The sequence below is a fragment of the Poeciliopsis prolifica genome, unplaced genomic scaffold (assembly GCF_027474105.1).
Source record: "Poeciliopsis prolifica strain line A6 unplaced genomic scaffold, Auburn_PproV2 SCAFFOLD032, whole genome shotgun sequence".
Lineage (NCBI taxonomy): Eukaryota > Metazoa > Chordata > Actinopteri > Cyprinodontiformes > Poeciliidae > Poeciliopsis > Poeciliopsis prolifica.
The window spans coordinates 4,206,021-4,221,845 of record NW_026562407.1 but is presented as its reverse complement, the minus strand read 5'-3'; the positions used below and the strand labels follow the sequence as shown (position 1 = coordinate 4,221,845).

The window sequence follows — 15,825 nt, the reverse complement described above, 5'->3', positions numbered from 1 at the left end:
ATATTTTAAATCTAAATGCACTTCCAAAGGTTGTTCCGATGGATGAAATGTGATTGCTGACTGCATGCAAGGGAAGATTGAAGTTTTGAGGCATTTACTAAATAGAAAAAAAAAACAATCTTGAGAAATTTAAGAACAAACTGCAGCAGGCAGCAGTTAGTGCCTTTGATTAGTTTTAATTATCCTCTCATCATTTTTCTCATGAGGCTATAGTCAATTGCATTATTTATGTATTCATTCACTTGTCATTACTGAGGGGAGTCCATTGAGGTCTGTTGCAATTTTAAACACCAAAACGTAAACAAATGTAAATCATCATATTAAACCCAAAGTTGACTTTTGTTTTGGTGGCTTTCGGTTGAGAAACATACAAATGAGCTACAGATTACTGTCCTCCTTTTCTCCACTCTGTCTTATGCTTAGTTTCAAAATAAAAACGAGTATTTGCTGAATTAGGGGGTTTGATGTTGACAGCTGATAAATAGGTAGCCTTTTTGTGATGGCACCCTGAAGGCTGCTTGTGTTGTGTATGTGCATATATAAGCAAAACAAGCGGGACAGACATTTGGAAAGTTTCTCTTTTTTCCCTGTGGCCTCCCAAAGTGCATTTGACAGCTTCAGCTCAACAGTTTTGTGAATGTTTGCATCTTGAACTCTGAAAAAAACAAAAAACAAAAAAAAAACCTCAGAGCACCCTAAGCACAAGCTCGGGTTACTGTATCATTTTAATGTGTGTTTTATCAACGGGCGGTAGCTGTGTCAGCCTACTGGAAAGCTGAATAATTTCCCATTGAGACAAGGAGAGGGGGGTAGATAAGGGAAAAATGCGATGTTCACTGAATCGTGATGAATTGTGAAATAGATACAGAAAAAGGGGGAAAAACTTAAGAAATCTGTCGACATTCTCTCTCTTTTCTTTAACTATCCCCTCCTTTTCTTGCTGCTATTTTCACGTTGTACCCCGTGGTGTGATTAATAGGAGTCGACAGTGTTTCCAGACGACAGAGATGTTAAAAATACGCAACCCGGAGATAAAGAGGAAGGGCCTGTCGCCTGAATCATTCAGAAACTCAGTTTGTATGTATTCTTTTCTGCAGAGAGATGCTCTGGCACATACCACAGAGCTGGAGGCTGTCTCATCCTCAGTAATGCGTGTCTGTGGGAGGTTTCTGTGGGCTGTGCCACTACACTGATTACATGTGCTCTTATATCAGTGTTGTTGCAGGAAGATGAAGTCAAGTCAAGCTTAGAAAAAAAAAAACACGATGTGTGACTTTAGATGTGTCAGTTGACTCACTATGGCTTTCTGCCTTTGCTTCTCCCTCTGCTCGGCCCTCTCAAACTCCCGCTTCTCATAATCCAGTCGGTACTCCTCCCTCTTAAGCCTCTCGTGCTGGTACTCCTCGTAACTGTCGTACCTGTGCGGGAGAAAAGAAGCGAGGTGTGACATCCGTCTCGGTCCTTCCGTTGTCCCCCTGCGCGTAAACAGCGGCCTTCCTATCCACGCTTATGAGGAACAATTGCCAGTATCTGACAAGGACACATCTGCCGACGCTAGAGAAATTTGTCGCAAAGTGAAGGAGATGGACGTATTATTAAGATGTCTTTTCACCATCGCTGAGAAGCCTAAGCCTCCACAGGATGGGCCCGCGGGAGTGCCGGGCGAGCGGCACAGTCGGGGACCCAGGCAGCTGCAGCTGTCAGCACAACTTCACATGTCATTACTTTCTGCTTAGTTAGGGCTTCATCAAGAGGGAAAGCACTGCTTTCTCCCAACCGCCCCAGACTAGTACAAGACATGTCCACTAAGTTTTCCACTGATGAGCGGCTCTTGGACTTGTCGGGTGTCATTAGGGATGCGGATGCCAAATCGGTTCAGAGCGCTGAGATGGGGTCAGTCTTTGCCAGTACTTCCCTGCATATGAAATCCAAACCCTCTGCAGCGCTTCTCAGAAAACTCCGAACGCTCTTACTTGAAGATGTGGCAGCAAAAAGCTGCGAGAGTCTTCTAATGAGTGTTGCATACATGTACAAGTATGATTTGGAAATCTTAAGGCACAAGAACATTTGTATTCAATCCTCACAAGTCAATAGTTTGTAAAACAATCTTTTACTGCAGTTAGACCTTTGGGGTTTTTTCTCTGGCAGCGTTGCGCTTCTTGTAAATTTTTTTTTTTTAGTTGCAAAAAGCGTAAGCTTATTCAGATTGGATCTGTGAACATAAATTTTCAAGTTTAACACAATTCCTAATCAGATACATATCTGGACTTTGGCTGGACAATTATAACACTTAACTAACCATTTTATTGTCATTTAGGTTGTATATTTAAGGTCGTTGTCCTGCTGGAAGGTGAACCTTACCTTGCAGAATGTAACGACTTTTCTTCCAGGATTACTGTACATTTAGCTCCATGCTTTTTCCTATCAAGTTTGCTCAACTTCGTTCTCTCTGATGAAGGAAGGTCTCCCTTCCTAACGTAACATCATGTTATGTTTTATAACATGATTCTATAAAACATCACCATGTTTCGTAGCAGAGATTGTGTTGTGCATGCATTTAAAGTGAAAAGAAGAAATAGATGTTGCTGGCTGAATTTAGTCAGTAACAACATAAATTCTAGGAATTTTCTCTGGAAATTTGCACGCATTACACATTTTCTTTACCTGAATCACACAACTAAGCTTACGTTAACAAAGCCTATTAAACAAGAGGATTGAATAATTCATACTGAAAGAATTACCTTGGCCTGCGGCTGAGCGGAGATCGAGACTGAGGGTGAGGGCTCTTATGGAATCTGGAGCGGACAGCGTTCAGATCTGAGCTATGATGAGACCTGAAGGTAAAGCCAGAGAAAAGCGGTAAGGACGACATTTCTTTCCACTAAAACACATTACTTTCAAATAAAATAAACCTGCTCACTTCTTTTAAAGCTTTGACACCTGGGTTGATTTAATCAGGCCAAACTCTTACATTTACATCCAACTCCTTTTAAACACCACGTAGTCTTCATGTAACTCAGTAAATGTTCATCATTTATTGCCGATTTCTTTTTTTTTCTTTTTTTCCCACAGCTGAGCTGGCTGAGATGTGTGCCTGTATCTATGTTGTATGAAGACGTGGTCAATAGTTTAGACCCTGGTGGCCTGACTGTGGAGCTTGTACGCCTTTCTCTCCTTGAGCTCCTCGTGCTCAATTATTGAAGTGTTCCTGAAGGAGGAACACGTAAATAATAGAAAGGAAGACGTTTGGGAAGCAAAGGTGTGCTTCTTCAGACAGAAGGTACGTTAAAACAAGCTACAGCACCCTCTTCTTTCGCCGGCTATCCTGTTTTCAAGGTGCTTTCAAATAAATACTCATCTTTTATTGCAGTAGTGTTATCTTATCTCATCTTTAATTTGAGCACTTTCATTGAGTGGGTGGGGTGGGAGGAAATGGCACAACTAGTGGCACCATTTCTGTTTACAATCAAACAAATATAAGATAAGCATTTTTATTTTTTATTAAAGTCAAAAGCAAAAGTTCATTAAGTCATTAAAAGTTATTTAACGCTTTCCCAAATCTTGTAAAACCATACTAAATCCATTTTATTTGTTTTAATATTCTTATATAATTTATTACCCCAAATCGTCTTGTCCATTCAGATCTTTTTGAAATCCAAGTTCTGTAGTTGGACCAAACAGCTTTCATATTCCTAAATATTTTTAAAATATTCCTATAATCATGAGCTTTATTAAAACACTTTCAATAGTTTAACAGAAAAATATCCTGGATGCATTGGGATTCATTTTAAAAACGTTGCTACATATTTCATCCATAATAGAATGCTGTAATGTCAACAATATTAAGGACAGATTTTGTTTTGTGGCCGTTTTTAGCAATATTTTGCTCCTTTCAAAGGTCTGAGGACAATCTTCTCTGCTCCAACACCAGGTCAGGTGAGAAAGTGAACATCTTACTGTTTTAAACCTTCAATGTTGTCTGCAATGCATCAAGTGTTAGGTGCACGGTTACACAGCAGAATGAACACATGACATTCAAGCAAGATGTGTATTGATCTTTTAAGCTCAGTAAGTTGCACCAGAAAAATAAGCTACCCATATAAAATTACCCATATTTACAATAAGAAGAAGAATAATTAAAAGGCTTAAAGTAATGAGAGCTGAGACAGACAACCTGTGTGCTGACTGGATTGCACTGTTGTAAGAACTGCACCAAAAAAAAAAAAAAGAAAAAAGATCATTATGGCTGTGTAGCTTGGATTGTCAATAAATTTAGAGGACAAGGTAAAACAATGAACACTAATCCAAGAGCACTGTTTTCCTGCTGTCATCTGACTTTTTTTTCCCCTCTAAACTCCAACCCTGTCTGTGTCAGATTTTGATCGAATGCCTCGAGGCTATTATAGTATAATTTACAAGCAAGTTGGTGTAGGATGAAGAGCAAGGGTCTGAACAAGATAAAGTGGTTCTATTGGCTCTGCGGAGTAAACTGACCTTTCAGTAATCATGCAAACAAAGTGAGTCACTGCTGCAGAGTCCACCACTGTGAGCCACTCAATGAAGTACTGCTGACAAACTCAATTTATTCATATCATTCTCAGTCGCAAGTTTCTGCCTCTCTTTTGCTACAAAAAAAAAGCAGAAAAAAAAAAAAACGTCGCTCGGCACTGAAAAAAAGAGAACCATGGGAAACGTAGTTCTGCTGGACTAGAGGGTTATGATGATGGGGATCTCTTTTGAGAGAGGGTGTTGAGCCCATATTCCCCCAGACTGGATTTGGCTTTCATCTCTGGAGAGGTAAAAGAGGAAGGTTTTTGCCACGCAATAAAAACAACAGCTGCCTCTTAAAGCAATAGACCTGCCATCAAAGGGAAAGAAAAAAAGATAAATATATATCTATATGTATATATATAACAATTATGAAAAATAGGAGCAGGGGGAATTAGTGTGTTAAGAGAGTGTGTACAAGAGAGAATCAAATAAAACTCCCTGCATAAAGTTGAAAACTCATTCTCTAGATAAGTCCAGAGCACCTTTCATGTTGTCATTTCATTCATTTTTGTTCATCTCATATTTGAGACTCTGTTCAGTGAGATTTTTTTTAACTGATATTTTAAAATCAGACCCAAGAAGAGCCTGCTAGTTAGTTATTAAGAAGCTTTCTGGGCACTGAGGTGGTATGTTATGAAAGTAAATCACAAGCTGATGGTAAAATCTCAGTTCTCTATCTTGGCTGAGGAGCTGAAGAATTAGTTAAAAAATAAATAGCTTAAGCCAACACAAAGCTTGCGTCATCAGTAGCTTCACACCAGAAAATGTCCCCAGACAAGAGTAAGACACTTTACAGTGAAGTTATGACCAATCTGATCCAATATTGATAATAGAATTGGATGGGATGTAATTTTTTTATTCGCCTCAAGCCACAGAACCTGGTACTTTGTTGGACCATGTTATAATGTAGTTCATTTTACTCTGCAATATGAATGAACCAGACACTCACCATTATCACAGTGTGAATGGGTGAATGACTGACCATAGTGTGAAGTGATTTGGAGTCCTTTGGACTACAAAAAGCACAACACCACTACAGTCCTTTAATACAGATATGAAAAACAAAAACTGAATCTACTTAAGTCCTGACAAAAAAAAAAAGACAGTGTACAAGGAGACTTTCTTTGACCAGTCCTGCCTTGAAGTCCATCAGACAGAGCTCTTTACAGATTTGTTTAAAGATTTAAAAAAATCTTTAAAACCAAGATTTGTTTTGTCAAATCTTGGTTTTAAAGAGTAACATAATTATGCCTCTGCCAGAACTCAAAACCAGGGGGAAAAAAGAAACAAATTTATAAATGCTCAAATTTAAGATTTACATAAAGATCATTTTTAAAAAGTTTAGAAATATTGGTGTATTCCAAATTTGCATTAAACATTTTAAGACAATGTGACACCTTGGGTTTGCTTAAATGGGCCACAATATTACCAAAAACAGCAAGCCATTTACCAGTAAAATCATTTTGCATTGAACAATGTTTAAATGTTTGAACAAATATTTAGATTCAGATATCAGATTAACAATCAAAATATTCTGGATGTTGGCAATTATGCTTTGTACATTTAAATTTTAACTCCAACCCAGTTGGTTGACCTGCAGAGTCCTGGATGCAGACAATGTTTAAAATGATTACTTTCCCTTCAACGAGTAATGAAGAAAAGTGGTTGAGTGACTTTCAAATAGCTCTACTTTTAAGAAGATGGAAACTGGAAAACAACTTACCAAGAGGAGGGACGTCTGTCTGGTGAGCTGGACAGAGAGCGCCTGCGGTATCGTGATGAGGAGCTGCGGGAGCCGGAGTGGGACCGTGAACGGGAACGTGACCCGCTGCTGGTCAAGCAGAACGGTCGACTAGGTGAGAGGAGAAGGGAGGATGGTGGGGAGACGGAGCCTCGTGAAGGGGAGCAAGTGGATGGTGGGGAACAGGAGGGAGACCGGGGAGAGCAGTCAAAGAGTAGGTCCAGAGGGGTGCCCTCCCATGGAAAGATGAAGCGACTCTCACGGCCACCATCCAGCTCCAGCTCATCATGAAAGGACAGAAACCCTGGGTGCAGGTAGCTGGATCCGGACAGTCTCTGGGAGTAAAAGTCAATCTCTCCCCCCTCAGGGGACTGGGGTGTTGTAGGCTTGTTTGGTTTACTGCTATCGTCTCTCTCCTGCTCACCCTGAGTATAGAGGGCTTGTAGGGGAGGGCCAAAGTGCTTGTTGAGTTCTGCTCTGATTTCCTGGTCACACAGGGGCTTCCGGCTGGTGGCAGAAAGTTGCAGTTGGTCCCTAACAGCAGTGCCCCCCTCTGTGGGTATCTGAGTGGTTTGTGGAAGGGTATGCTCCCCTAAGCCCCTGACACGGCAAGCATCTCCATCCACGGGGACAAATTTCTGCTCTTTAGTCAAATGACTCAGTGAGGATGATGATGAAGAACAAGAAGATGATGGAAACGATGTTGACATGACTGAGTCCATACATTCGACATGCCTGTTCTCCACCTTGCCAGTGGAGGTGGCACCTGGGGTGAATGTCATTTCCAAAGATGTAGCCATGGAAACAGCGGATATGCCCCCATCCATCTTACAAGCAGCCAGTGCTTGGCAATAGTCATGGTCGCTGTGGCCATCCTGCCCAGCGGCCCGCTTGTTGTTGCCAGTGCTGCAGTGCCCCTCAAGGCCGCCCCCCAGTGCACGTTGAGCGATGGCGTAAGGGAGGGCGGTGGATGCTTTGCTTAGCTGCGCATAGAGCTCAGTCTGTTCGGGACCCTTCCTGGCAGGGCCCCCGGCTGAGGCACCTGGGGCCGGGGCCAAAGCGCCGGCGCCCAACTCACTCAGCCTGGCTCTTTTGCACGTCAAGGCCGAGGAGCAACACGAGGACAACTTGGTTTTCAGAGATGCTTTGAAAGAATTCTCTTGACTGGCTTTGTGTGGGGGCGTGGTAGGTGGTGTCAGACCTGAGAGGGCAAGGAAGACAGACAGAGTGGTTGGGTGGGTGTAATGTAAGGCAACCCTCCCTTCATGTCTCACTCATCTATAAACTCTCAGGTCAGTTTATAGACAGTGGACACAGATACATGTCTGATTAAAATATTCACTTTCACTTGGTCTAATCCTATTTTATTGCAATCTTGACAGATTAATGTAATGCTCTGTGTAACTTAATATGGATGTCTTGCCATTCTCCTTGTCTCTGACCTTGAAAAGATCCATTTTCATGTAAAAAACAATCCTGCCCACAAGAAATTTAATGCATCTAATGGAAAATATAAAAAACCCATACAAGAAGTCACTGAAGTCAAAAAGACCCCTCACTAAAATGATGTTGCACATGTTTCGAGTTTACCCTTCGATACAGTTTGGAGGACAATGAACATCACTTTCTTTTATGCACATTTTGGCATTCTTCTAGATGTCCAAATGGCAAGATGCTTCGCCGTTGAGGCAATAGAGGAAGTGATGGTTAGGTTGACATTCTTTTCTACTGCTCGTACCCAACATTCCCCCACCGCTCCCCTTTTTCTCATACAGATTTACAACCAGACAGATGGCAGTTATATGAGAAGTCCTGAGATGAGCCCACTTTATAGCTTTGTTACTGCGCTCGCACAAACAGACACTGCCATTACTTTCGTTCCCCTCATTCCCGCCTCCTTTTTCAGTCTCCTTCTTTCTCTAGTTCAGTCTTTTCCGTCTTCCTTGTGTCTGCCATCTTCCGCTAGATCAATCTCCATTTCCCTCCCTCCTCTGTCATTCTTCATCTTCCCCTGTTTCTGTCTCACACAGAACAAATGTGCCCACACACACAGGCGCACTTGTCACTAACAGTCTCTCACTGGAGTCAAACTCAGGCACTTTGAAACACCTACACTCTTTCCACCCCTCCTTGTTTGCCATTCCTATAGAGCACGTCATTCCTCCCCTACCAGTGGATTCCTCTCAAATGACAGCTATTAGTATCAAATCCAGTGTTAGAATATGCACCAGTCAGATGTCTTGTTGACGAGAAGGTAGAAGCTGGAGACAAAAGTGAGAGTGTTTTTAAAGTAGCATGCGGTGTTTGGGAGCTAGGCAACTATCAACGTCCTAAATGTCTACATATGATTTCGGACTGAACGCACCCGTGCTCTCCACAGGCCCTTTTTCCATCCATTTTTCCTATGGTGATTTCATCATGCATGAAATCACCATCATTCACTTCAAAAAATCTCAAACTCACTCAGATTGGATTGACATCACCTATAAAGAAAGAATTCAAACTAATACTCTCTAACAAACCATTGAGCTATTTAGAGCACAGTTGTTTTTAAAGTCACTTCTGTCACAGTGATTGTAATGCCACAAACTATGAAACAAGTTTTGTGATTCTAAATCCCTTCGGAAGTAGAGGGAGAACAGAGAGTAGGTGTTAGAGAAAGACTGAAAAACTTCTGCTTCACCAATGATGTACCATCTGTCCAAACCAATTTCTGCATGGGATCATAAACTAGAAGCCATTAGCAAAAGGATGGCAGAAATAAATCAGAGTTACACAGATATGTGCCTCTCAGTCAAATCTGCTAATGATGGATCATCTGTGGGACACAAACACCAATCATGCAGAGAGTGGTGAAAAAATTATGAAATAAGTGAGCGAGACTGGCAAGAAAGCCGTAAATCGCAAGACCACAAAGCTGACATTAACTCCAGACTTAAAGAGTTGATCCCGAAGTAAACTATGAAAATAGCGACACAGATAACAGCTATATGTCTTGCGATACAGTAAATAAAGACAACACAGCAGTACAAAGTACAACTTATAGTTGGATGAGATTAGACCTGAAAACTGGGGCCTTAGGGGGTCTTCACTGCTTTTTTCTGGTCTACAGAAAAAGGTAGTTCTCTACGAGAAGGGTCAAACAACCATACTGACTGCAAATGGTTTTGTGTGATTTAAAATGCGAAAATAACAGTTTTATTCTTTACAACAGCAACATCAGCTTTTTTAGTAGTTCTCCGAATATTGCATCACTGCCTGGTTGTTCTGCTGTGAAAGTGGAAGCATGTACCCATCTAAACTCCATCTGATTATCTGTAACACCACCATTATCTCTATTGTGGTGGAATGCTACTCTAAATCTGCAAGGCACATGTAGGAGCTTACACTCGTGCTTCACTGGGATCTACATCCATCTGTCTCATATACCAGCTAATCTCTAACTACAAAATGGGCCTCAGTAACCCTGAGCTTTCCGGACTAATGACTTTTCCTGCTAATATTCAATCTCAAAATTTGCACGGGACTTAAAACGAGAGTCAGGTGAAGGGCTTTATTTTAATAATGGCTGTAAAAAATGGATGTGTGGAAGGCAATGACCGTACATATTTGGCTGCGGGTCAACAAATTTGCCCACGTGCAATAAAATGAGAGGAAATATTAACTGAGCTTCATTGCTGCCGGAGCTTAAGGACTCCTGCCCTTATGCTCCCTCTACGTCTCCATGGAAATCACATTTGACCCTGAGAGCTTATCTACACAAAGGGTTAAACAACACTTGAAACCAGAGCCAGAAAAACATACCTCTTGGGGGGTGGAGAGGTTAAATTACTGTCCCCTGCAAGTAGAAGGTCCAATGGACACACATGAGGCTGATACAAGGATCACTTTCTCTGCTTGTAAATGAATATCTAAGGGGAACAGTGTCAGAGGCTAAAGGGCAATCCTTTTTTATTTTTACTGACCTTAGATAATTAATCTCAAATAATTGTGTGGTTGTTACTAAAACAATTCTAGTAACCTGATAAAGAAATTAATGACTCCCAGTTTGGCAGCATTACTTTGATTTTATTGCAACTGAACGATGCCAAACAACGCTTCCGGCAATGAGACACAAGTGTCCCCAAAAATATAACAGAACCATGGACTGTATAAATTATTCCTAAACAGTTTGCTTGTTGAAAAAGACTGATTATGCTGCTTGATACACACTTTTCAATTTCCAGCATTATGATGTTAAGTATTTACACCCCATATATTTTTAATATGTTATCGTGTTCCAACAATACACCTCAGTGTATTTACTGGGATTTAATGTTCCCAATAACTATTTTTTCATAATGAAAGTCTAAACTTTGGTCTTCTGGAGCAAAAAAGGCTCCACATTTAATAAACATTTCAAAACAATGCCTCATTTTCTTTCCATTCCACAATAATGCATTACTTGGCATTAGATTTCCACATCGAATCATTAAAATGATTAAAATATGCAGAAGTTTATGGACACAATGTCCCATCATGAAAACTTTATAGGATTGAAATACTTTTTCAAGGCACTTAATATTGTTCAAGATAGTATTAGAATCAGATAATGAAAAAGCTTATTACACCATCAGATAAAACAGGGTTAGGGAGGTTTTTGCTAATAAATCATGCAGCGATTTGAAAGACAATCAATACTTGTGCCTATAAAAAGACTTTCTTTGTCTTTCACCTTGAACTTTAATCTGTGTCGAAGCTATCAAAGACAACAAGAAAAGCTACTATTAACCCCTCCTTATCTCCAAGACACTTGCAAGAATTAGTACTATTGGCGGTTTATCTAATAGTCAAATATATTTTAGGTAAGCAGAAAAACATGCTCACCTGGGGTTCCAGCAATCTCCACACTTAATGTGCGTTCAATGGTTTTGTTCTCAAAGGGTGATCCTTTGTGGTCACTGAAAGACAAAACAAATCCAATAATTTAAAACCACAGATGAAAGACTGAAGTTTTCTGTGATCTAAAATAATGGAAATGAATCACAAAAAATGCCTCAGCTTGAAATCTAATTTATATAATTTCTTTTGGCTTCGTCTTTGTGTTCTAATTTGTTGCTGCTTTTTAGCCTAGAACAATTGGAAAAACTTCACACACTTACTTTGGAGACTCTGGGGTCAAAGGAAGTGGCAAGGTGGTTGGTTTGGCTGCAGAACACAAAGGAGCATGGGTAATTATTGATCTAGGTATGACAATCACGGCAGAAGAGACAAGGTCCATATTCTGCAACATTTAATCTCAAATTGGTGCAACAAATACAATTATTACTACAAAAAACACCCATCTCTGCTTCAATTGATGTTATGCTTTTTAAATTGACCCCATTTTAACAATTTACTCTCTTTGAATGTATATCTATATCTATATCTATATATGTATGTACTATTTAATCTGTGAGGCAGGATGGAGTGATGGCATCTACACACAGACTGCGTTTGACAACAAACAGATCATAATGGAGTAAAAAACATAGAGAGACAATGCTACAAACAAAACACGTGACAGTGGGTGAGCCCCTCCCTGGACAAGAAAAATAAAGTCATGATTGCATGCACCAAAAGCATAGGAGGGGGAAAAAAAGAAAGAAAGGAGAGTCAAGGAAGCTTGTGCAGTTGCCCGAGGCTTTGGCCGACTTGTGCTCCAGCTAAGAGAATGTGGCTTTGGTGGCACGATGCTAAACAGCAGCGTCTGGGTATTTGAGTCTAAATGTACTTATTCAGCACGCTCAGCTCAATCAGCCAAAGGTAGTTCAAGAACTGACTTATTAAAAACAGGATGTGCAGCAGCAAGACAAGGCTCACCCCTTCTCCCATTTTTTTCTCACTAAGATGCCTTTGGGACTAGCAAAAGCACTGGCGAGCAGGCTGTTTCACTGCCATTGGTGTGTGTGTGTCCTCTGTTAGATTTAAATTAGACTACAGGTTAGTTATGAAATCAAACTCGGAAGTGGTTAGAGCAGCAGAAGGAGAAGAAAGAGCAGGAGATCATAAGGCCAGAGGTGGGGGAGGGAGGGGGATGCAGTCATGATTACCTAACAACAGGTGGCCCTGGTCATCGGGGTGCTCGCTGAGTGCCTGCCTGTGTGGGGGCCCTTGCCCTTGTATGATGCAGGGAGGGGAGGGCTCTGCAATGCTAGTATCTGGGAGGAGAGGGCTTGGTGGGCCCTGTGAGAGCACCACGGCAAGGCTGCCTATGACATGGTTATCATCATCATCAACAACAACACCATCACCATCATCATCATGGTCAACATCCTCCCCAAAGCCTCTCTGATCTGGCCACCCCAGCTCTTGTCCAAAGCCCAAATCAAGATCTGGATTTGGCTGATTAACCCAGCTCTGTAGGTCTAAGGTAATGGGTGATAATGGGGGTCTGGACTTAGTTTCCTCAGCCTGGTTTTTATAAGCAGAGATATATTTATCCTTCTTCTCTTGCGCTTTGAACAAAGTCTTTGGTGGGCTCTTAGACCTCTTACTTGCCGATTTGCTTCTCGCACTACCTGAAGGAGTAATTGAGAGTTGGTGTAGTTGAGCCAGAAATTGAGTGGGCCTCTGTTTGGAGGTGAGAAGCTGGCTAAGTAAAGGGTGTCCCGGCTGAGCATCCCTTTTCTTAATCTTTACCGTGATGTGCCTTTGCGGCGCACTGCTGGCACCGCCGCTGCTGCTACGGCCTTGTCTGCCAAAGCCTTGCCTAGCCTGAGTGGCGCCTGCAGCCTCTCGGCAATGCTCACAGCTGTGACTCACCTCTCGGGGAGGGAGGGAATAAGAATGCATATACCTAATGAACCTAGCGGCGGCCAGGCGGCCAACATCGCCTGGCGGCCTTCCTTCTTCATTGGGCGGCCCGTGCTCCTGTTTGGGGCGAGCATGGCCGCAGGTGTAGGTTCTGCGACCAACAGGGACAGAGGCACCCTCCGAATCCTCAACCCCGCCATCGTGAGAGCAACGCTGCCACTTCCCAGCCCCATGACCAGCCACAATACACTCGCCTGCAGCCCGGCTCTCACCTCGCTGGTGATGCTGCTGCGGCGACTGCTGCTGCTGTTGTGATGACACAGCTGACTTCTTCTTGGAGGTGGTGGACGAAGAGGAGGAAGAAGTGGAAGACAGGGAGGAGAACGAGGAGGTGGATGACGAGGATGGCGACGAGGACGTGGATGAGGCACTGAGACCCAGGCTACTCTTGTCCCTGCTATTGGGACCCCCCCAGGCGCTCTTGGCATCGCTGGCTTTGGTATGTAGCAGGATGTCATCAGTGGCTGTTAGGTATTTGAGCAGCTCAGTGCAAGGTCGCCTCACCGGGCGGTTCTGTTGGCCGGAGCCCCCTCTTGCTTTGCTGTTCCAGGGGCTCTCCGTCTGAGCAAAACGGGAAAAAAGTAATACAGTCACTAAGTTTCCTATCTTTGTTACAGACTGCTAACCCACATTTTAGAATACCTTGTGAATTTAATTAATTTTTTTTTCCATTTTATCAGGTCACAAACACAAACTACAATGTACTTTTACTGAGATAATAACAGACCAACACAAAAAGACTCATAATTGTGGAGTAAATGCTTTCTAGAACCAAATTCTCCCATGATTACATGTGCGGTCTTGCTGGACAAATCATTCTGTCACATTTGTCAATGCAAAACAGCTCAAGCTCAGTTTACAGATGGAAAGAATCTGTAAACATCCCTGTTCAACTTTTGCCACATATCCTGAACTGGATTTAGATCTCAATATATGAATATGCTTTGATCTAAACAAGAGGCACTCAAGTGCAGTCATCAAGTGGTACTGTCCTCTCAGATAAATGGCTTATTACTAGGCCTTTTACAGAGCTGATTGGCATGGTGATGAGGGATTTAAGCTATTTGTTTCAGGTGTGATAGAGCAGGGACAGTTGAAGGATGATAGTGCTCAAGGACTGAACTTAGGCACCCTGATCTATATCACCGCATTGTGGTTCTGGATGTATGTTTGGGGTTGCTGTCCTAACCTCTAAGTGGTTCTCTACGATTTCCTATATTTTGCCTCATCCATTTTTCTATCAGCTCTGACCAGCCAGCTCTACCCGAATAAAGAAAAACATTTCCACAGCGCAATGCTGCTACTGCTAGGATGAGTTTGTTTTACATCACTGCTGGTATTTTACAAATAAGTTCAATTTTTCACAGGTTGTGGAATCCTGCAAATGGGTCTTCTTATAAGTTTCTTTAAAAGGAGCTTTCTTAGTTTGTGTATGTCTTCCACATAAAATCCCAGTAAAAAAAAAAAAAAAAAGAAAGAAAAAAACTTTAAGTCCAAGGATGTGAAATGTCAAAATATAAAAAGTTCAAGCTGTGCGACTATTTCTCTAAGGTACGGTATATTTAGCTAGTTAGTTATTTGGCAAAAGTATAAGAGCAAAAAAAGAGATGGGGCAAGACTGTAAGACTGACAAGTGAGTAACAACCACAGAGCAGCATCGGTCCAGAAGTCTCAAAGGTGATGGTGGGAGGGCTTTCTGCCCATCATCCTAATTGGTAGGCCCCCCTAAGCATCACCACACCACTCTGTACGCACACCATGTCCTCCGGGAGTCCTCTATCTGCTCCAGAAAGAGATGACTCAAAGGCAAGGTATGAAAATAGACTCAAATAAAGAAGATTGACTCACTCGACATGGAAATATTGTCCACATATCACACACTAATCAGTCTGCTATTTATCTACCACACATTATGATCTGATGCACATGTTTGTTTTACTAGTTTGGACAATTTAGACATTGACATTTTTAATTTTAAACATGAAGCACAGTGAGAGATGGTTTATCCTCATCCACAGCCGTATAACGATTCAGGAAACTGATATAGCCAAATTATCATGGGCAAAAACAAAAGGTTTTAGGAACACATAATGAGTTTGAGTTTTTTATCATGTCATCTGAAGACATCAATCTCACAAGAGTGCCAGTTTTTATTTTTTATCTTTAGCAGGCACTATACCAAAGCGTGTAAGTGTTGGAGCTAATGAGTCAACAGCCCAACAGCAATCAGCCTGTTTTCATTACGAGCCTGGCCTCCTGGGATGGGAGGCTCCTAAACAAGTAGCCTAACATCTTCTAAAGCGGCCACCGAAACAGAAAATATGTGAAAGGGACAGACAGGGACCAGAATCAGAAAAAAATATGTTGTGCACAAGTCTGAAAGAGAAAAACAGCAGAAAGCCAATATGTGGATTTTATGTTTGCCTTTGTGTGTCTGTGTGTGTCCCCACCTTGACGACGGCAGGTGGTGGTCTGATCCGGTGGTTGCTGCTGGCTGCATGGTTCTGTGCCTTGCCACCTGTGTATTGATTATAGCTGAGCTGGGAGTTTGCGGGCGCCAGAAGGAGCTTCTTCAGCTGCAAATGGACCCAAACGGAACCAGAATGGAGGGAGAAGAAGGAGAAAGAGAGAGACACAGGCAGACATGGCGGGTTATGCAAAACGACCATTTTCCTTTCAATTACACAGCCTGGGTCCAG

The 15,825-nt window shown here is 42.0% G+C and overlaps 1 protein-coding gene across 1 annotated transcript in view; it reads right to left on the bottom strand.

Moving 5' to 3' along the window:
- Positions 1-15,825, bottom strand: part of ppargc1a (peroxisome proliferator-activated receptor gamma, coactivator 1 alpha) — a 302,021-nt gene that overhangs the window by 7,725 nt on the left and 278,471 nt on the right. The window contains 7 exon segments of the mRNA XM_055051082.1: positions 1,298-1,418; positions 2,742-2,834; positions 6,275-7,493; positions 11,159-11,232; positions 11,434-11,479; positions 12,364-13,687; positions 15,577-15,702. Coding sequence (XP_054907057.1) covers positions 1,298-1,418; positions 2,742-2,834; positions 6,275-7,493; positions 11,159-11,232; positions 11,434-11,479; positions 12,364-13,687; positions 15,577-15,702 — 3,003 coding nt within the window.